Genomic DNA, 23,361 nt, shown 5'->3' with positions numbered 1-23,361 from the left:
AATTAAAGTGACATCTGTTCTGGAAAAGAGTACTCTGATGAACCTTTAAAGCTTCTCGAACGAATTTTCTTTAAAATTAATTTACTTAAATTCTGGTTTAATTTACAATGGTGTAAGTTTGGAACAACAGCAGTAAAATTTTGGGATAAGGTCACTTCAAGATGGGTTGGTTTGTCCTCATTTAGAGACTGCAGGCCAAGGCATTGAAGGACTGGGTGGTAACTTCATCCTGTTGGAGTTATCACCAGGAACACAGCCAAAGGTAGCACAAATATCACAGCAAAGGCTGACCAAACTGAATTTTCGATGATTACTATCTACCTAATAAATAATTAGCACTCTGGTAGTGGGCTTAGTTGGTCCATGTGGACTACAAAGTCCATGCAGCCACTCTGCTGACTCTATTAGCTTACAGTTTAATTAGTGCAGATTATGATCTTCTTTGTTTTTATCTCACCTGAAACGGGATTTATGTCTCCTCCTAACTGTAAGTGACCTTATATGCCTACATGGGAGACAGCTCTCCTGATCCTCTGATAGTCCATGGACACCTAGTCAAAACTACTGATGAAATTTCAGGTAGGAATTATGTGGGTATAAAAGAATATATTAAAGAATAATTCACTTGGGCTGCAAGTTCTTTAATAGTAATAATTAGCCCTCAGTGACTATGGAGGGAGCTGAGGCTGTACTTGTTCAGGTACAAACACCTACACTGTGTGTTCTTGCATATTTGTAAACCACAGGTCTGATTTCTATGACACTTCCACTTGTGTTACCCAGACTGCAAGTGTCACAGACACTCTTACCTAGCTTTTGGTGTTAAAAAGGCATTTAGACTATGTTAATTTTCTAGGAAACTGGAATGTCTTTCATTCAACTACTTTTAGGCTTCCCATTTGGGATGGGATGAACCACCACCCTAATGTGTCTCCGCTGACTGCAGAGACAATGTACCTGACTTGCTAGACTAGACCCTAACATCTAGATAGCTAAAGTCAGATGAGAGAAATATGGCTTGTGCTATCAGAGGAAATGAAGGCAAGAACCTAGTGCTAACCTAACAAATTCAGGGTCTACAGACCCTGAAGAAAAGAGATCTTCACTGTACTAAGCAAGGTTTGCATTTCCTATGTGTGTGAGCCACACTCAAATAGAAATACTTTCTAGACTGTGGTTCCACCTTTCTCTTTTAATATCTGGCCGAGGTCACGTTAGCAGCAGTCTCTGCTGAAGAAGCACAAGGTTAATCAAAAATCTCCAATCAAAGAAATAGGCAGCTGTTTGGGTCTGATTCCCTGTGTAAATAAGGCATCTTTCTACAGGCACAAAGAGTTATATGTGGTAAGTCATGGTAGAAAGCTGGCTTCATCTGAACACTAAGTTATTTCTTCTGAAACTGAAAAGAACTTGATTATAGCTTTACCACAAGCCTTCCGTATTACGGTCAGTGTTTTACTGAGCTCTGATGGCAAGGAAGAAATGTGTATTTCAGAGTTAGGCCAGATTTTGTTAATTCTCCATACCAAGAACAAATGCATCTTTTCTCTTGCAGTGGTCCTTTGAAGTCACAGTCTGTATCATGAACTTTTGTAGCCACTTTCTCTGCTATGTCAAAACCCAAATTTTGGCATACTTCAGGTCTTGGAGATCTTGTTCTCCTGTATACTCCCATTCTGGGGAAGAACCACTTCACAGCTCCCAAGAGGTCCATGGAGGACCCTCCATTTGGAAGATGATTTGCTTCAAGATGGTTGCTGCTACTAAAAATAATGGCTTGAGCTGATACATCTGTCTTCCTTGAGCAGTCAGTCCGTGCGAGGGTATGAAATGGTTGCTGTTTTCTACCAAGAGTTTTAACTGAAATCTTAAGGCAACAGCTCACAGTAGCAGGTTCTGACCTGCTTTTGGCCCAAATGTGGTTGCTGTTCTGCCAAATCTGCTATGGGGGATTTCTATTTATGCCTTTCTTTTTTGCCTACCCAAACAAAGACAAGCAAGTGTATAATTTGGTGTGGAGACTGCCCAGCACAAAGAAACAGCTAATGCGCCTCTTCCCATCTGAATTCCAGTGTCACCAGACCTCCAGGAGAACTAAAATGCATTATTAAGTTTTAACATCATCTTTTTCAAGAAAGGTCACTTTGTGTCACTGCTGACTCCTACCTCACTATCTCACAAATGCCACTGTGGTATGGGATTTATTATCCTTATGATAACAGCATGCTCGGTTTTCCCTATTCCGTCATTTTTTTTACTCTTTTCATTATGCTTAGTATGACCAGAATTGACTTGATTTGCTGGGTGGATTATTGTTTCTTTTGAAAAAGAGTTGCTATTTTGTCCCTATTTCTCCACTACTTTGGCCCTATGACATTTTGGGGACGAAGGAAGGAAGCAATGAGAGGTTATATCTTGAAGAATTTCACCCTGGTGGAAAATACCAGTGATTTAAAATAAATATACTCTCTGAGATATCACATTACCCTGCTGAGCTCATGTACAGCAGAGATAAAATGGCTTTTTTAGAACAGATTTTTCTTTCCTCACCAGCTGAATGGAATATCAAAGTACACAATTTAAAGTAACTGTTAGAAAAAAAAAAGGTTATACACAATGTTATCAACAGAAAGGAGTTGAAAATTAAATGGAAATGATTACCGGAGAACTCATTTCCTTTGCTACTGGGAGGCTAACAACAATAATAAAAAAGAATATTGAAGTGAAAGCTGAGATTCTCCCTTTGCTGCCTTCGTATTTTCTGTTTATGTTCCTTTAAGACAAAGGGCCACAACATAAATTAGTTGCAATGCTTAATTTTTATTTTCTCGCCACTCAAATAACATGTTTTCCTCTAGGTGATTGTTAAAATCATAGTTCACTTCTCCAACTGCCATACACCGACAGAATTTTGTTTAGGCAGTGGAGCAGCATGGTTTGAGAACAACAGTTGGGTCCCAGGCAGATCCCAGTTGCCTTCTGCAGGCAGGCTACAACTGGGCTATGTCCTGGCATACAGACAGACATGTAGGACTATTTGTTTTGAAGTGATTAAGCCCTATCTCATTAACCTGCTCTTCGTTTGGTGTGGAGACTAGAAGAAAACAAACATCATTCCCATCTTCAAGAAGCTCAGGAAGGAACCTGAGGGGGACTACACTGCTATTCCTGGTAAGGTGGGGGAGAAAATCCTCTGGGAAGTGATTTCCAAACTTTCTGAGGACAAAAAGCTGATTAGGAGGAGTCTGCATGGATTTATAAAGTGGTGATCATGTTTGACCAACCTGAATAAAGATCTCCTATGAAGAAATGAATGAGTGGAGAGCACTTGATGCTGTTTATCTTGACTTTAAGGTTTTCATTCATAACAGCCTTATAGATAAACAGAGGAAATCTAACCTAAGCAATTGGATTGTGAGATGGACCAGCTCTTTGGCTGTTCCTAGCTCTGGTTACCAAACAAGAGTGTCACAGCAAAGACCTCAGTCCCATCAAACAGCACATTCATTCAGGACCAGTCTTAGGACATCCAACTGTCATTTGCAGCCAGCTGAGGCAATTTTATTTATTTCTTATTTATATAGTGGCAATACTGTATTTGTCCAAGAGCAAGGCTCCACTGAACCTCAAGGTGATGCACAAAGTGATGTGCAAATACACACAGGACAGGACTCACTCCTCTTTCTGGAAGACGAAGGTAGAGAAAGTTCAGTGGACTACTCTGGGTGTCTGTCTTAAGATGGGATGAATCACAGTCCTAGATTATTTATACAGACAGTAGAGGAAGCCTAGATGATTAACTTGGATGCACCTATATAAGTCCTAATGAACTTTAAAGATGAGAGATTTTTAGGCAACTCTGGTTAGTTCAGCTGTTCCAGTACAATTGAACAACTTGGAGCAACAGGGTATGAACTATGCCTACTCAGAGGAGGAAAAGTTAAAACCTTGCAAGGCAATTTGCATCATGTCACAAGAGATACATGTAGCAGAACTGGGTAATAAACCTAGTTCTACAGAGACTCAATAGCACCTTAACCGCAAGATCTTCTTTCCCCGAAGTCATGCCTCTTTGCGAAGTTGTGTTGAATATTGTTAGTTCACAGTTTTGCTCCAACCTAAACCCACCGAGAGATCAACTTGACCTTCTGAGGAAATTTCAAGAGGTGTTAAGGGTTTACAATGAGCTTCTGTAAGTTTTTCACAGAGGTGAGGACAAAGATTTATGGCTGTGTTTTGCTTTGAATTTTTGACTCAGCAGATTCTCAGATTCAAAATGAAACTGAATGTCCTTGTAGAGATTGAAACCAAAGACAGTTCCCAAAGGACCATAAATCCCAAACTTTGTGCCTCTCTGGTTATCAGTGTCTGAGTGTGGGAGAAGGAAAGAGGCTTCCCAATGGGAATGGGGATATAATGTCCTCAGGTCCCCCTTAATGAAGATGTACCATGATGACTGAGAATTTCCTTCCTGAAGTCTCTTCAGTAACCACAGGCAACATGCTCATGACTCATTTTTGATGTCACTTCTTGCAAGGCTCTTCCTTGACAGTGACAAAGCACGATGGCATTTCCAGTCTATAGGTCAGCCTGGTTCATAGCTCAGTGCTGGTAAATGTCCCCCAGACAGCCCCTGCATGGATGTAGATCCAGCCCACCTTTTATCTGGTTTTCCAGCCCTGGTTTTCTCTGGTTGGAAGGCTGGTGAGCATCATAAGGAAGGCAATTTTTTTTCTGAACCTTTTCAAGACATGAGGCATCCCATGCAGCCCTTTTCACTCACTTTCAAGAAGGTGGCATTTTAGCAATCCATAGAATCATTAAGGTTGGAAAAGACCTCCAAGATCATCTGGTCCAACCATTCCCCTGCTACTGATATCACCCAATAAACCATGTCCTTAAGTACCATATTCAACCTTGAACACCTCCATGCTGCTGTAGGGTGCACTCAGTCACTGTCTGGACTCCACTGCCTTCACTGGGCTTGATTCAGCTGCTTACAGAGGTGTCCAGCTGCAGTTTGGGTTGTTTTGGGGTAACAGGGATGAGGGACACACCACAACTTGTAGGAGAAACCCAAGTTCATGGGAGGGGCACTGGGATGTCCTCTAGGATATCGCAGAATGTCTCAGTGAAGAATCCTGACTTAAGATAAAATGCATCCCTATGCTGTAGTCTTATTCGATTCACTTATTTGAATTGGGATCTGAACTCAGATTCAGAAATACCTTAATTTCTGAAGGAGATGTCAGAGTAGAAGTGCTTGTCCATTTTGTCCTCCAATGTGCCTGTCCCCAGCAGTAGACCAGACCTCAGCACACTCTGGTAAAACTGCTGAGCTGACCAGGACAACTGGCTTGCAAGCAGCACCAGTTACAGAAAAGCCAGAACCAAGTTAATTCCTTATTTCACAAGCTGTGCATGCATTGTCTTGGCTGCTGTGATACAGCAAAGATAAAACTTCTTTGTAAGCAAAAAAAGGCAGTAAAGCTTCCTGTGGTCTGCACTGAGACCTCCACTGGCTTCATGGCACCGCAAGGCACACTTTGGGCACATGCTGATTGTGATCTCAGTTGCTGTACACAATACTCTAGCTGAGCTGGCACCTCGTGGAGTGAGAGATCGGTTTAGATCATGGCTGCAATCTTTCTTCTTGGGTTTTAAGTGTGTCTGAGGTGCAAATACAAGAGCAAAGGGAAGAGCATACCTACCTAAAGTATGTGCTGTTTGGAGCCACACTGATAGAAGTTCAAGATGTGTCTGGTAACCATGGGGTAAAGTTGCCTTCCCTCTCAGCACGAGCAGCAAAAGGCACGGCAGGGTGAAGGATGGAGCTTGGTGCTCCCTGCGGGGTGGCAGCCCTACCTCCAGGCTTTGTGCTAAGCACAAAGGTGAGAGCCAGCTATCCTTCTCTGCAGGCAGCTTTGTCCTTGCAGAAGGGCTGAAACCAGGGCTGTCGCTCGCTGGTGACTCTCAATCAGCTTGATTAGCCTGAGGTTTAGTTTGGTGGATGCCAACTGCAGGGATTTGTGCATCTGTTGAGTGAAGCAGTGAGACGGGCTCCCAAAGCCTGAGCTGAAGCAGGTGGTGCTGGAGGAAGGACCCTGATGTTTGCAGGCACAGTGCTCCTACAGCAGTGCTGTGATCCCACAGGGCTCCAGAACAGGACTGGACTTTTAGCAAATGAATAACCAAACCTGACAAGCCCTGTCTACTATACCAAGATCATTATTTGGAGGAGGAGAAAGGAAAAAAAGAACAGACAGCTATGGATGTGCCAGGTTTAGCCAAGGGAAAGGAACAGTTCTGCGAGTGCCTGGGCTCCTGCTCATTTCCGTGTGAGTGTTTGGCTTTCAGCCCTTGTCAACTCCTATCTCTTCATCGCTCTCACCACAGGAAAACGCTCGCTGCTCGCCACGTCACCCCACGCACACCACAGGCACAGCTGGGAGGGTTCTCAGGCTGTGGCCCCGGTGAGACGTACAGCACACATGGTGGCTTGTACCCAGCCCTCCTGCCTCCCTCCCCCCATCCTCTCTGGGTCTCTTTTGTTTTTTTTAAACCAAAGATGCTCTGCAGAGAGAAGCAGCCATTTCTTGTGGTTTGTGTTGAAAGCTCTGCAGTAAGCCTAACAATGTAACTGCCCTAGCAGTTAACCAAACACGGACTTGCTCGCAAATCACTCGTGTTTGTCTGCTTTTGATGGACAGGACCACAGCCGGAGTGCAGAGAGCCCTGTCTGTGGTCAGAGAGGTGTTAAACACTGATGAACTTTAGTTATGCAAGCATGAGAGGTGATTCAGCACCTTACCTCCCTTGGCTGTGTTCTTAGGCTGTCCCTGCACTGGTGTCAAGCATGAACCACCACGCTGTTACAAGAGAACACCCAAAACAGGCATTTAGAGAGGGATGCTGCTCAACTAGTTTCAAATACATCGACATGCAACCTCCGGTTGTGCCATCCGGGCTCCGTAGCATGTGGACAGTCATGTTCTCCCAACAGATGCCTGATACATCCTCATTTAGCTGTTGAAGGAAGGTGGCCTAATTGCCCTCTAACACTGCCCATCTCTTCACATCTGGTTCTGCAGCCCCAGTTACCAGCTGTCTCCTCTGCTGATAGTGAAAAGGGACATTTTATTCTCTTCTTGGGCACCTTCCCACAGCACCAGATCCTAGCTTTAGATTTTGACCTGTAATTGATGGAAAGTACAAGCTCCACACACTTGTAGATACAAACACGGTCACATCCAGGGGTGGTTTTGTCCTAGAGTGTATTTTGTGGCATCAGTGGAAAATGCAGGTAGCATCTGGGTTTTTAATTGCTCCTGCAGCCACAGAGTAGTTACAGTTGTCAAAATGCTTGATGCTCCTGCGTATTTATGGGTTGAAATTCCACTGGGGAACATCTCCCAGAAAGCACAGAGCCTTTTAACAGCTTTTCCAAGCATCTTTGGTTTTCGTCCCCATTTAATCACTTCTACATTTTCCAATTGTACACAACATTTTATTAAACTGTACAAACTGCACTGGTGTTTTAGAAATCCATGTTTACCATTCAAATTAAACATGATGACTGGCTGCACAAACCGTGTGCACAGAACCCCATTATACTCTATACAGCACAAGCAAGGATTTTACAAAAGTCACCAGCATGAGTCCTTTTTTAAGGCAATTTGCTTTTCTCATTGATTTTAGGCACTTCTGCTGTTGGTCCTGCAGGATTCAGCACCTGCAGCTGCTGCCAGAGATATCCCACAGTGGCTGCACAGCCTGTAAAGCTGTGTTTGTCCTGTTGGAGGGTCCATGTTAAGTGCCCATTCCAGTGAATCCAGAAGGGCACCTCCAAAAATAATCCAAATTCGGGATGACTCACCTTCTAGAACATCTCTTCTTAATGGGCTGGAGTAGTTCTTGCAATGAAGCTCCAAATTTACATGCTTCAGTTACAGCCTAACACAAGCTGGGATGACTGCTTAATTCCTTAGCATTTATTACATATATATTACAGATTCCTCATTTGGGGCTTTGATTTAACTTTGACCCAGTATTTACCTAATGTCTCCATAGAAAGCAGTAATTGGGAGGTTCTGAGTTTCTCCAACCTCTGAAAACTGTGCATCTTTATTTAAAAGGATTCTGTCATGAACGGATCACAGATGAGATTATTTTTAACCCAACAACGTATCCACAGACTGCAAAGAGGTAGAATATGCAGCAAAATATCACAGGGGGAGGGAGAGGGCCATCCTCTCCTGGTGTGCTGTCCTGCAGTGTGCCCATCACATCTGCAATGCCCATCATGTCTTCAAGGCATCAGGGCACCATTTAGAGCAATAGGAAGCACTTCAACCTTTACAAGGACTGGTTATTAGCATTCCAGTAAAATATGCCAATGCTGTGACTGAAAGGCCAATATTATGATGCTTAAAGAATGGTTTGAGGAAAACTTTACCACATTTCTGATGCAGATTTAGAATAAAATTCCAGAAAGACCAGTGCAGATTTTGCTCTGAATCTGGTGAATTTGAGGACAGTTAAAGCTTTAGAAAAGGGGTTTTTAAGGCTTTCTTCTGTACTACAATTCCCATCTTTTCTGCTGAAGTATTAAGATAAAACCTCTGGGTTTCTGTATGGATCTTGACACTTGCTATTGTTGTGATCTTCCTTCATGGTTGAGCCTTAGTTTCATGGCCTCTGGCTGAGACATATGAATGCTGGAATGTGCACCTACAAATTTTCTTATTCTCAGTGGACTTTATGGCACAGCATTAAATCCCAATACATGTGAGGGTCAGTTTTAAAGTGTGAGGGGAGTTAATTTGCTTCTTCTAACTTCAACACAGGCACAATTCTGCACATGTACAAATGGAGGTTGCAAAGACACCCAACATGAAGTCTTCCCAGATGCCCTCAGGCCCTGAGCCCACCACTCATCCTGCAGAAGGAGGTGGGCCTAAGTGAGAATTGCAGAAATGGGCACTGACAACACTAGAAGAACAAACATGCTTGTTTTTTTCTTATAGAGAAACCCATTGGCTGTAGGTACAAGTAAAGAGGAAGAGGTTTTGGCACCTCTTCATTTTCAGATGTTCTCAATTTAAAGAACATTGGGAAAAGAGAGAATAGAGACCAAAAGATACCATGAAGAGACTTCATTATTAGTGAAGCATGGCTGGCATCTGCTACAGACTGGAACGAGCTGAAAGCCTCCAGGCTTGGTATGAATTTTCACTGACGTGTTTTTCTGGCACATTCTTGGTTAAAATAACCACGCACAGTCTTCAGCTGACAAAGTGTTACTCAAACCATTACAGAGAATTTCTTCAGTAAGACAAATCTCAGGAAAATATTTTCTCCATTTTAGGGTTCACAAAAGAGAAGTTGCGGAACATATTTTGGTCCATGCTGTTAATCAGTGCTCTGTCTGCACACGATAGTCTAGGCTTTTCATTTAGAAATTCCTTGTCGAAGTTGCTACAGTCACTTGGAGATTTCTTCAAGAAAAGGAAAAAGAAAACAGTGTCAAATCACTAATATTCAGGTCTTCATTATAATAGTATGAGCCTTATCAGGCTGTTTCTTATGGGCTCAGCTCAACTAGCTGGGAGAAAGCTTGGTTCAGCCAAGGAAACCACGAAGTGTTTGCTCTCAGTCTTTTTCCGCAATAGTTGTCTACTGTAGCCCAAACGGTGCACAGTAAGTTGTTAAGCTGCAGTGACCTGCTGCCTGTCTGAACTCTTAATATCCAGCAACCAATGCTAATGACTTGCTTATTATTGTCCTGTTGAAGTAGTAATGGGAATACATTTTATGCAGGAGGCACTGAGGCTGTGATCCATTAATTCTGCCTTGCAGGGATGTTACAACATTGTAAAACGGCAGACTGGTCACATCAGGTAAAGAATGCTTGTGAAGGACTGCAAAATGGAATTGCACTTGTCAAGTTAAATTTTATTATTGTTATTAATAGGACTGATTCCATCCTGACTTAGCTAACCATCTGCATCTGCTGGATAGGCAGAACAACTCTAGAACAACTCCCTGAAAATTTGAAGGCATTTTGAAAGCTTTAACTTGGTGCCTTAAACTGCTAGTTATGAGGTCAACATGTAACCACCTTTAAGATACTAGGGATTTGAGGTATGTGACATTAAAGACCCATGTCTGAAGAGCTTGGATTCTTAAAGTGGCTTAAAGTATTACTGTGGGTTCTGGCTTTGGTTTATTGCAAACACATATTGGAGGGTATAAATATTTGGGAAGGGAATGATTCAGGAAAGAATGGCATGAGATGGGTTGAAATGAATGAAGATACATCCTTACCACTCTTGGTTTGAAAGGAGGTTCAATCCTTCTTTCTTCTAATGCCTCCCAGTTTATTTCCCGGAAAAAGGCGTGCTGGCGGATGTTCCCTTTTGATCCCAATCTCCTCTCAGGTTCTCTGACAAAAAGCTAAAATTTTGAAAAAAAGAGAAATACTTTACTCTTTATCAATAACAGTGTATTGACTGGGACAGTTCTACCAGATAGGATCTCAAACTCAAACAATGTTGGTGAGAGTGTGAAGACTCTTCTACCTTACTAAATTTCTGATTGGGATTCTTAGACTAACATGCCAAAAACAATGGCCAAGATCTGGCTGTATTTTATCTTCTTAAGAGAGAGAGTACAGATTTGATGTAGTGATAATAACAACATATGTGTCTGAGTGTGCAAGCATACAACTACATAGCTGAAATCTCTGTATTGCATTTGAAAGCTTTTGTCTGGATAGGCTTTGAGGTCCCCAAACAAGAAAGAGAAAGTGACTCTCACTGCCCCTATCATACTAAAGCTGTTTCTCTGAAAAACAGACGGAGATATACAAGCCAAAGATGACATTTCTGTCAAAAAAACTTTTATTTGACGTATGGTAATTCTTACCTTCACCAAAATGTCCTTTGCATCCTTGTCAAGCCAGCGAGGATAGAATGGGTTATCCATACGGATAGACTGGAAAAGCTCCTCTTCATCTTGGCCATGGAAAGGAGATTGGCCAATAAGCATCTCATACAGAAGGACACCAAAGGACCACCAGTCAACGGAGGTGTTGTACTTCTGCCCCAGCAATATCTGCCCAAAGAGAGGAGTGGAAAAGACAGACACAAAATGTCTGTCATCAGTATTTCATCTTCAGAACGGTGGTCAGGCCCTGACCCTTCAAAAGCTGCTTTGTACTGAATGTGATGGCAGAGGTGTTCTCCCCTACCTGATCCCTGAGCCAGAGTATCTGCCAGTAGAGGTCTGCCAAGAGGTTTCAATTTCAACAAAAGGAATTTCAAACAGCTTACCATGCAATTGTCAGTTTGGTGAAGAATAAACTATGTGCTAAGCAGGGAGATGGAACTTTAGGTAGCTTTTATTTAGGCCAAAGGGATGGGAAAAGAAGACAGAAATCAAATGTTAGAACTGAGTTACAAGTAGAGCAATGAGAGTTTGCCTTCAGTCAGTCCATTGAGTTGTGCTTTTCTGTGACAGTTATAAAATGAAGGTTATATCCAGTGTACTGTGACCAGGACAGGTCGGTTGGGGTAATGACCTCCCCAAAGAACAGATCTGTCATTTTCTTCCCCTGCAAACTTGGCCAGATACCACCAAACTTTCAGACTTCTCTCTGGAAGAGCTAAATTCATCTAATCTCTCTTTAGATATATGGTACGCAGATAAGAAAATTATGCAAATTTTAGACATCCAGCTAAATATCTACCTGCTGTAAAATGTAACCCTCTGTTCATCTCCTTCAGTTATTAAGGAATCTGGACAACTTGCTCATATATAGATAATTTCATTGCAGATGTCTAAAGATACATGTGAAGACTATGATGTCTAGGATCCTTATTGCAGTTTTAGAGCTTGAATAGAGCTTGAAATAACCTTAAAATAGGTTATTTTAAGCCACGATCTTTGCTTTTGCACCCACAGCCCGGTCGCATCACCATCCTCTATACTATGATTACAGTGTAGGTATCAGTAGCAAGCCATGAGCATGGCATAACACCAGTGAAAGCAATTATCTAAACTAGTGTATATTAAATTGCTGATAAAAATTGTGATTTAGAGAATCTTTACTCCTGGCTCTGAGGTATTGTAGGCTTGTCTGAGTTATTTTAAAGTGATTTCGTACCTTGTCTTCATTGCTTCTAAATGCTTTAGGGCAGAGTTTGCCACTTGGGTCTGGATTCATCTTATTTCCTAAAAGTTAGTTGTCTTATTATTAAGCTAGTTATCCAGAGTCTTTCTACAGTCAATGGAGGAAAAATGGTGATTTATCTGACTTACATATCTAAGGTAGGAAGGGATGACCTGGCTTCTGGCAAAGCTAGCCCTCCTACCGTGCTATAAAGTGCCATTTGATGCTTCATTTTTAGATGAATTTTCTCACCTAATGTGAAAAGTATCCCCCTCTGATGTACCTGTGGCATCTAGCAAAGCAGGACCTTAATATCAGAAGGTCCAAGCTGATGTAGAGTGTTCATGGTTAACACATCTGTCTCCAAAATTCAAAAAGAGAAAAAATGCCGAAAAAATAAAGCAGAACAAACAAACAAACAAACAAAAACCCTATTTGAACAGAAGAGGCAATATAAACAATATGTTTCATCCAGAGTGAAAAAAGGGAAGCAGCAAGTCTCCCTAATACATTTCTTTTGGGCTGCTAATAAACAAAATCATCTAAGCCTTTCCTCCTGAAAAGACACATTTCTTTTATAAGGCCTTACTTTTCAAAGTTTAAAGTGTCTGGAAAACTAAATTAAATTATTTATGTTAGTCAAGGAAAAAAAATTATTAGTTTTGTGTTCTCTAAAAAAAATGAACTCTAGAAATTTAATTTAACTCTTTTTTTTTTTTTTTGTCAAACATTTTTGAGATAAAAAATTTCTTGCCTGGTGACCCCAAATCCCTGTATTTGCACAGCTGTAGCCAAGGTGCTGTGCCTGCAACAAATTACAGTGCTAGCAGCCACATTGAAATACTGACAAGAAGTCCATGGCTTCAACCTCTGGCAGGAGAGGTGATCCATAAACTCTAGCAGTTCTTTCAATTTGGAGGTAAAATGTTTTATATGCACTCGTTGAATCTCTAAAATAAATGATAGCACAGAAATAAAACCTTTGAGCTATTTTCAACTCGCTCTCACCTATAAAGTAAAATCACAGATAATGGATTATCACTCAGCTCTCTTTTAGGATCAGAAAAAATATAGTTTTTTTTTTTTTTAATTTAATAAAAGCATTTTGAAATGGAATAAAAGACAATTGCAACTTGATGGCAGAGCACACATACACCTGTTCTCAGGCAATACAAATCCAATTACTGAAGAGACCTGCCCCCGTGTCAGCAGTGGTGTAACTTAGATCAGAATCAAGGCCTTTGGTGCACACTAAATGATCAATGAATTATAGAGAAGGGGAAAAAAACAAGAGCTTTAAAAGCCTTTTGGAAAGTACTGATATCCATCATGAAATCATGAAATGGGAGCTTGAAAGGCAAATAAATGGATTTCAGAGTGATGTCGAACATGATGCATGGATGACTCTTAGTTTTCCTCCAGGATGAATAATGTCTTCTTTGGCCTCAGTTTGCCATCTAATTAGTCAAAGTCTCTCCACAGTGAGAGCTGTCATTACTTGAACTCAACAGGTTAAGGGAGTTTGTTCTTTTCTGAATGGATCTAGACCAAAAAATCTACATTTGCTAGAAAAAGAAAATAAGAGCTAACTTCTGTGTGGGAAACCTGAAAAAATAAGGGGAAGGGCAGGGGATCCTGTGGGAAAACTGAAGTCTGGTGTCTGTGACCATCCAGCTTTATTACAGGGACACATGAAGGCCAGCTTCAGCTTTTCTCCACCAAGTGTATCAGCTGGGGAAGAAGAAGAGCACCTGTTGATATGTCTGCAATGCACAGACCTTGTAGACTGTCTCCAAGCAAACCCCAGCCTCAGAGGGCAGTACTTCAAGTGTAGCACAAATATCCTGAGTCAAGAGGGCAGAGCAGGCCCTTAACTCGAGCTGTGAGCTCTGCCTTGCACTCATTAACTCAAGCATGGCCTGACCCTGACACAGCCACATCACCTCAAGTTTTAGGGTCTCCTTCACCTGGAGGCAGCTTGTGGAGTCAAACTAAAATAAGGTTTCTAGCCTGAAACCATTCACAAGCAGGTTATTGCTTTTTGCATGCCCCACCACCACTGACCAACAACCAAGTCTGAAGATGAGTTCTCTGTCCCACAACAGCTTGCTGACCTCCCTGGATCCAGCACCTACCTCCGGAGCGATATAGTCAGGAGTCCCACAGAAAGTACTTGTCTTAGCATCTCCAAACATGTTCTCCTTACACATCCCAAAGTCAGCAATTTTGATGTGCCCCTCATTGTCCAAGAGGACGTTGTCTAGCTTCAAGTCTCTGTGGAAGAAGAGAAAGGAATCCCTTCTTTTAAAGTGTTACAGAGCCATGCAAGTGATTTTAGCAGAATACACTCATTAATTCACTAATTGCCTACATGATCCAATTACAAAAGAAGGCTGAGGGCTAGAGGATGAGCTGCTATCTCTAGAAGTTCAAAATTCCTCTTCCTCCTGTATGAGCACTGACTCATTTGCTTTATCTAACTTTACCCAAGATATTTGCATCTCTCCTTGGAGGATGAAGAATAGTGAAGCTAAAAATGCTTTGTCCAGGTTGATGCTTCTCTTCTAACACTGCCCGGAGAAGGGGAGCAAGAAGGGACTGGCTAGTTCTCACTCCCCCCTTTCCTGGGAGCTTCAATACTGCCTCTGAAGTTGCTGCCAGCTTTTCCTCCCAGTGCAGGCTGTACAAATGTTGGAAGAGGTAAGGACCTGCGAGCCTTGCATGGTAAGAACAACCCTGGACATCAGCAGAACATCCAGCAACTTTTCACTTGCGGGCTGTACTGCCTGAACCCCAGGGATTTACAAGCCCTTCACACATAGCTGCCAGGCTTCTGTCAGAGGCTTTATGCTCTGAGAGCTGCAGTGGGACGAAAAGATCCCAGAAAGGGAGAAAAAAATAATAAGTGAATATAAAAAGAAAGAAATAAAAGCAAGTGAGCTGATGAATCTTGGTCATTTACAGAGAACAAAAGGGTCTCTCCATGTGGGAATAACTTCTGAAAGGATAGAAAATAATGTAAAGAAATAAAGAAAAAGGCATAAAGAAAGGAAGGCTGGCATAGCTTCTGTGTTAGACTTTTGCATCTTGCCTAAACATTTTGATTTTCATTGTAACAATGATTCAGGGAGATGCCTGGATCAGTGATGCTCCACCTCACCTGGGATGTAGGTAGAATTTGCATACCTGGTCTTGGAGCACCCATGTTCTTGCACTGCCTGAACTCTCAGTCACTGCTCTCTCTCAAGGCTCCCTGAGCACCCAGATAAAACAACTGGATTTGTGCACAGCTGAGGTAACAACTGGTCTTTTCTAACATCTGCTGATTCACATTTTCCACATCTCAGGCAAGAGTCCTTACTATGAGGCTGCTATATAGCCACACTCCTGGTGACAACAGTTTTACACATACATATATATATAAATGTATTTTTTTTTTTCTCAGAAATGGCCTTGACCATTTGACTCTCTCAGAGAAGATCACTTCTAATACTTGATTTTCCTCAGTCACCTACAATTGTGGGAAAGGTGTCTCTTCATCCTCCCTCTGCAAAGCTCCTTTGTAGTGTCTACAAAACTTGTCATGGGGCAATAGTTCGTTGCTGCTAGAATACAGCCAAATAAAAAGTAGGAGTCATCAATCAAAAAGAAATATAGAGACAACCAAGACATTTGCTTTCCAAGTGGCAGACACTCATGTTGTCACAATTTCCAGCTGGAATGACTTATTCTAGTTACACCATTGAGATCAATCTCTGGCTGCCAGCACTGCTTTTATTCATCTGGTAGTTTGAAGCAAAACAAAAAACCCATCACCTACAGTTCGCTTTCATTATTTTGATGAGTCTCAAACTCATTGGCTCCAGGGATTGGATTTTCTGCCAAAAATGCCTCGGCTCATTCATTAAAATTTAAGCCAACATTTCCAGACATGGGTGCATGAGACAGAACAGCTGGATTCGTTATTCTTACTACATCACAAGTGATGTAGTTTCAGAAATGATTTCTATTCACTTTTCTAAATGCTTAGTTAGCTCTGACTGAGATACTGATGGCTGTGAGTTCTCAAGTGACCTTGTGGTTATTGCTTTCAGGAAAAAAAAAAAAAAGAAAGAAAAAAGGAAAAAGGAAAAAGGAAAAAGGAAAAAGGAGTAGGACTGGTCAGATATTTCCTATCAAAGCCTGATGTCCAGAGCAAAGTCACACTGACTCCTAGGAATAAGCTATTTCTTTGTACCAACATGTCTAGCTATCCCATTTTGCCCCCACTTCCCTGCACAGTCTATGGCTCCAGACTCTCACAATCTCTTGTTTCATGGGAAAATGGGCCTCCAAACCTGGCACACTACTGGTGTAGCAGTTTCAAATAAAAATGTGAGTTACAAGCAAAAAGCCAGCTTTAACAGTGCTATCACGAATTCAAAACATCCTGTAGATATTTTTAATCAACTTTTTTAAGAAGTCTAAGTAAGAACAGCAGACTCGGCTAAGTGGTTTGGGCACTTCACAAAATGCTGAGACTCCAGAGACCATCCTGGCTTAATGTTATTGATATTGATCTCATGTTTATGCAGTCACCCTCACTGGTCAATAAACAGCTCTCACATGAGCACTAATAATGAATAATGAGAGTTTATATGAATCAAAGCTTGAGTTTAATGGGAGAGTGAATTGTAAACAAGCCATTCACTTTTAGCATTTTTCTAATGTTCGTGCTATGTGACAAACATTGAAATAAGCTCATTTTGGTTTCAGCAAACATTGCTTTAGTGAACTTTCTCATGTGCTTGTGACAAGATATTTAATTCCCTCTTCCACAAAATGCTGCAGTGTAGTAACTAATGGTTGCCAAGAAGATGAGTTAGATGAGTGTTCCCCAGAAATTCAGTTTCTCTCAGAAAACAGACCATTTCCTGATATCTGCAGCCCCTCCTGCTTTCATCTTGTCCCTTGGCCTTTCATGCAGGTCTTAACCACAACTTTTGTGTATTAGATCAAAACATTCATGTATAACTTCCAAGCTCTTAAGGAGGTAAAGAAGAAAATGGAATGCACAATTTTACAGTAGAAGACTTTTCCTCTGTAGGATTAAGCAGGCTGATGCATCATGGAGTAAGTTCCTCCCAGTTTTGGAAATCTGGGAGAAGATTCTTCTGCCTGAGTGCGGCTGCCTTTAGTACCTGACCTAGTATCCATCTGCTCTCTACAGAGCCCACTGATAGAAAGTCCACTTCTCATGGACACTCTAATACAGGTTGGATGAACTAGTACCTAAAAACCATGATTTTTCTCTGTTTACTTTACTTACTACAAGAAAGGCTTAGGTGATTAGCTCAGAGTCATGATGATAAGATGGATCCCATGGGGCTGTGCAGATAACCCCAAAATTAAGGTATTGCTGTCTCCCTATTGCTGTTACCTGAGCTGACCTTTTCACCACTGTTCCAGGGTAAGCTACACAGCAGAAATACCACATTTCTCATGGTTAGCTTAACCTTATATATCTTCATCCATGGAAAGATTAAACTGTGTGCTTATTCTGAGTGCTCTGTGAAAGACTTGGTGTAAATGCATCAAAGAGTTTGCTTTAATGTTAACTGAAATAGGACTGAATTCCTCAGAAGGGCTCGAAGCTGCCTTTTTCTGAGCCATCTCTTCAAAAGAAAACAGCAGGCCATCTTCAAAAGTGAATCTGCATAGAAGTGTGATGCCAGTAAGTGTAAGAAAGGTTTAACATATCGGACAATGAGGAGTAAAATTACCTGTATATTATGCCCTTTGAATGGAGGAACTGCAGCCCACATATGATTTCAGCAGCATAGAACCTGAGTGACAGAAAGAACAAGTTAGGACGGTTGCTTTCCAACAGCTGCTTTCAACTAGACCCCCAAAAGATGGAAACTTTGCCTTCACAGGAGCCAAAATTTCATTAAGTCCCCAGTAAGTTTGGAGTGTCTCCAGAAGGCTTAGAGTAACTGGAGTTTACAAGTAACCAATGGACAATGTGGAATTCCCAAAAGCACTCCACGTAGCCAGTACTCATACCAGTACTGAAACCACTCTGGCAAATGGCAGGGATTTGAAGCCTACTAGTTTTTGGGGCTTCGGAGACAACAAAACATGGCTAGCTGTCATTTTCTGATATCTAACAGTTTCTGAGGACATGTCCTTAAGTGCCTGAGGATGCCTCCAGGTCATAAGTGAAGCAAAAAAACCCATTACCCAGCTCCAACTCTGTACCCTGCCTTGCCTCAAGATATGGTTCCTGTAGCAAGGAAGGAAGAGTGGGTGGTTTCTGCCTCTCCCTTATTTACATATTTCATGTAAATCAGTGATTTACAACAATGTACCAGACTGCATCAGACTTATAGTCAATGTTTCAGAACTCAAAAAGGCAGGTGAAAACAGCTGTGTTCAGTGGCTGCTGCACAAAGAGTTGAGTAGTGCCAGCACGGGGACAGGCAGGAGGACATCTGGGCTTGGGGACAACAAGCTCCTCAGCTGGTCACACAGATCTCTTCACTGCCCAGATTAATGACTTGCTTTTGAAATTTTATTCAAGATGTGGATAAGCTAGCAAATCAGTGGCCTTTCTGTGGAGTCTTTTGGAGTTTTAGAACTTTGTTCTTAACACATTTCTGCCTAAAGGACAAAAACACGTCCTGCTGCAGAGGCAGCATAAAGCTGAAGCATCACTGCATAATGAAAGCACTCTGCCCAGAAGGGAATGTAACCACAGGTCATATCCCCCAGGTATTTGTATCCTTTGCTTCACCAGTCTTCAGTGCATTGGCCTGAGGGCTTAATTCTGAACATTCACATGCTTTTGGAAAAGAAAACACCCAGCAAATTAAACACTGATTTAAATGATTTTTTTTTTTTTTTAATTATCAAATAAGAATTAATTCTTATAGTGGTTTCAGTGTTGACTTTTCAAATACCTTTTGTTCGCAGAAGGATTAAAAACACCTTTCATGTATTTGAATTCTTCTATTTACTTTCAACAGAGCTAAATACATTTTTAATTCTCTTTTGGTGTATTAATTTTTGATTTGAATTTACCTTTGCAGTTTTGATAAGCCTTGATCTTTTTTTTTTTTTTTTTTTTTTTTTGACTCAAACCTTAAAAGGAAAAACGAACGTATTCTATTACTTCTAACAAACAAGAGCTTTGCCTCTGATCACTGGACTGTGAACCTCATTTGAAGTGGTGTTGTAAAGAACAAGAGGTTGAGATGGCTGAAAATGCACCTGTGGGATTTCTTTGATGGTGGCAAAGCCAGGGTGGAGGTTAGGTGCACAATGTCATTTCTGGGGCCTCCGGTGCTGGGCTGAGCAAGAATTCAATGAGCGCAATTGTAGAGCAACCCCAGGGCTGCTGTAATTCAAAGCAGGCACCTGTAGGTTGCTTTAGCATGAACCTCATCCATGGGCCATCTAAATAAGATCTTAGGCATGCTCAGGGCTGTTTATAGACACTCTAGGCACTTTCAGAGGTAAGATTTCAGGTGAAGAGCCCCCCTGTGAAAGGCACTGATCCAGCAAGCAAAGCAGCCTAAGGCACAGCTTCCATTCAGCCCAGCTCTTGGCTGTAAGCAAGTGTTTGGGGGAATATTCTGAGGTTAGCACAAGCTATGGGAGCCAATTCACATGCTGGAAGGAGGCCCTTTCTTTGTAAGCTAAAGGATGAGACTACAGCCAAATGTAATGCTGACGAGGGTGTAGCAGCATCTGTAATGCTTCCAGACAGAAATAGCTTCCCTGGTTGACCAAGAATGCAAAGCGAGTTCACATTTGACTGCAATGAACTGCGTGGATATGCTCTAAAAAGCCTTCTGTGGGAGGGGAAAGATGACAGGGAGAGGAAGTGACTTGCTCCAAGTCAGCCAGTGAGTTGGGGTGATGACCTGTGTGTGTGTTTTGTTTGTTTTGGAGAGAGCTGGGATTGGAAGTGGTTCTGTTTCCATGCTGAAATCCACTTGAGAGCACTTTGAAGAGGAGGGTAAGGCACAGAGAAGTTAAGGGATGTGCCCAATGTTACCCTCACAGTAGCGGAGCTGGGAATAAAACTAAGAGCCCTGGTGTCCCCAGCTGCCACCTTTGCTTCTACCATGTGTGAGAGCTGCAAGCCAAAAGGTAATCATAACATCTTACGTGGCTCTGGGAAGGTCGAACTTATGACAATTCTGGATATGGAACATGAGGTCTCCTCCATTGAGATACTCCATCACAAAGAAGAGATTTTCCTAGAGAATAAGACAAGATGAACATTAGGGGTGGGGAAGGGGGAAATAAAGTTGAAAAAGAACACCCAGAAATCACTCAAAAAGAGGAAGGAAAAGATTACAGCCAGGGTTTTGGAGAGAAAGCAGTTTCTTCTACAAATTCCTCATTTTTGTTCTTTGTTCTCCAAGCCTATACTCACCCTCTGTGCTTTAATTTGTATAATTAGCATTAGCAAACATTGTGAATCCACTTAATAACTAGCTGGTGCCATTGCTTTTTACCAGCAGAGCTCAACGGTCCCTAAAAGGGGACGAGTGACTCTACAGTGCTTGTTTAATGGAAGGACAGAGGGACAGGTTTACTGGGGGACTAGGCAGAAGCAAATCCCAGCAAATCCTCTGGTCCCAGCCCTGATCATCATCCATTCAGTGGAGTGAACTCAGGCTGGTATAACCTGCATTCCCATACATCTTTTATGGGCGAACATGGGTTTGCCCCTTTTCAAGTTACCAGAGACACTGGCCAAATGCAGCAACCTGTTCTGTTTGATTTTAAGCCTGGGAGCTGCTCTATTAATAAGGCAGGATTTTACGTGCCAATAGGAATACTCATTAATTACTCATTCTTCTGCATTCTTGTTGGGTGCTTGCATGCCAAAGAAGACTGAGAAAATATCCAGTCCTTGTTCCCAATCACGTGCAACCATCAGCTATTCTACCAGGACAGCAGAAAACTCTCTTTCTGGTACATAAGAGGAATGGGGGGATCTCTGAACTGAAAACAAACAGCAGAAAGTGTCACCTAGGTCTCCCTTCCAGCCCTTGGTGTATGCCATATTGATCCCCTCACTGCCTCCACCACCAGGGAGATATCAGATTTTTTTTTTTTTTTTTATTCAAACCACTCACTTTACCTATAAAGCAGGAAGAGCTCCATTCTCTGTATTGTGCAATGAGCTATGATGCTCCCAGTTTAAACTTCTATTTCACTACTCTCAGCTTCTGTGCAAAAATGCATGAATAAAATAAAATGGATGCTGTATTTTCTCTGTTTATTAAACATCTCAAGTTAGTTATCTCCAGGCTACGCTAAAGTTTATGAATATGCTCCTTTTGTTGCCTAGCACCCATCACAACTTGGAGGACAGGGGGGGAATTTTCACGTATATTTTTAACAGCTGAAGGAAGATTTTTATCCATAAAATCCAATGTAAGCATCTCTGGCAGCAAGCCAAGAGCTGGCCATTTAAAACAAAACAAAACAACAACAACAAAACACACAGTGTTTGTTCTTTTCAAATAACAGCTGTCTGCTCTAATTTGTGCAATTTCTTTAGCCAGCTCCTTTTAATTACAGTACTCTTGTTTAAATGGAAGTCTGGCTGGAAACCCCACCTGTCATCCGACAAGCACAGGGCCAGAGCTGGTCTCCCAGGGTAAGAATACACATTTTTTTCCAATAAATAACTGGGTGCAGGTTTTTCAGTTTGAAGGTTTGGCATCTGTAGAGGTGTTTGGACATAAGTCAGCTTAAGGAAGTAAGGAGACCAAATGAAGATGGGTAATTTAGTACAGAAATGCAAAAATCTTGGAAACACGAGTTCAGGAGCCAGTTAAAACATTTGACTGGTGTTCGTTGTGAAGATACACAGCGAGATGATGAGGTTTAGCTAACAGCAAACCAGAAGATGCATGGATGACACTGAGACAGGAGGAACCTCATGGGTCTTCAGATGGGCCAGATTCAGCTTCAGTGGACTGGGAAGGAGAAAAACCCTTTATTTTCCTGGGAGGTTCATTGACTTTGGCTACATCTTATCCCCCCTCTTTAAGCACAAATTGTAGTCCACACCTAGCAGAACAAGGAGTCATGCTCTGCTTGCTCATGGATTTGCGCAACCATCTAATGCACACATTTAATTGAACGGGGAACTCTTATTACATCCTTCTGCCATGATGGGAAAGAAAAAGTGGACAACATCTCAGATTAATTGGCATTCAAAGATCATTATAGGAGCTCAGCCTCTGAACTGTCTAAAGATATGAAGCTGAAGACTGCAAACCTGACTTAGGAATACTTACTACTAAAGTTCATGGTCTATAGGGTGCTGGGATGCTACTTAAATGCTGTTGAAAAGAAAGATGGCATAACTCTGAGTTTTTTAACCTCAAATGGGAAGTTGCCCTTGCTTCTTACAAAGGTCCATTGTCTGGCATGGCCTATGGAGAAAAACTGCTTGAGATCAACCTTAAGTATGCAGTTATGAGAGATGTAATTAAGCAGTGCAAACTGCAATGAACTACTAGAGACAGCTACCAAAGCCTGAGATCTATGGAGACATCGAATAGCTTAAAAATAGGAAGTGGAAAAAAACTTGCTTGAAACCACTTAAAAATTAAGTGTGCTAGAGGGCAAAAAGGGTTAGAATGGCACGGAGGACATGTTTGTAGACAGGCTGCAACCTACACTTCCTCTTGTCCTGGGAAAGTTTTCTGATGGCTCCTTCTTGAGTCTGCTTCTACAAGGCTCTGAAGTCTGCTAGGGCCTAGAGCAGGTGGGAGTGGGTTGAGAAGGTACATCTGAAGTTGCAGCTGAGATGGCAAGATTGACAAGAAGATAAGATGCCTGTATCCCCTGTGATGGCCCCAGGTCAGGGGTGCTCAGCAAGAAAACATGAATGCTGTCCCTCAGCAATGAGACCTACAAAGCTCTGAAGGAGCCTTGGGGGGAGTCCCCCCCTTCACCCTTGTTGGCTGCCCTGCAGACAGACCACGGACAGCTTGCTGACCCCCTTTGAGAGCATCCTTGGGTAGAAACACTCAAGTTAAACTTCTGGCCACTGTTCCAAACTCAGTAGAACAGAACAAGTCTGCTCTTACAGCAGAGTTTGGGGCCATCCTTTATAACCCCAGAGTTCAAGGCGGACTGGAAGGACATTTCCTACACAATGGGTGCTGCTCCAG

General features: G+C 42.0%; 1 protein-coding gene across 2 annotated transcripts in view; it reads right to left on the bottom strand.

Annotated features, from left to right (window-relative positions):
* Positions 1-7,485: 7,485 nt before the first annotated feature.
* Positions 7,486-23,361, bottom strand: part of PRKCQ (protein kinase C theta) — a 60,939-nt gene continuing 45,063 nt past the window's right edge. For both annotated transcript variants that reach the window (XM_082779053.1, XM_082779054.1), the window contains exons 14-19: positions 20,327-20,418; positions 17,935-17,997; positions 14,308-14,446; positions 10,927-11,115; positions 10,327-10,455; positions 7,486-9,497 (exon numbers count right to left, since the gene is read on the bottom strand). In XM_082779053.1, coding sequence (XP_082635179.1) covers positions 9,342-9,497; positions 10,327-10,455; positions 10,927-11,115; positions 14,308-14,446; positions 17,935-17,997; positions 20,327-20,418 — 768 coding nt within the window. In that variant the 3' untranslated portion in view covers positions 7,486-9,341. The remainder of the gene's footprint in view (positions 9,498-10,326; positions 10,456-10,926; positions 11,116-14,307; positions 14,447-17,934; positions 17,998-20,326; positions 20,419-23,361) is intronic.

The sequence above is a fragment of the Aythya marila genome (genome assembly GCF_965140915.1).
Source record: "Aythya marila genome assembly, chromosome: 1".
In the NCBI taxonomy this organism is placed as follows: Eukaryota; Metazoa; Chordata; class Aves; order Anseriformes; family Anatidae; genus Aythya; species Aythya marila.
This window is presented reverse-complemented; position numbering and strand designations above follow the sequence as displayed.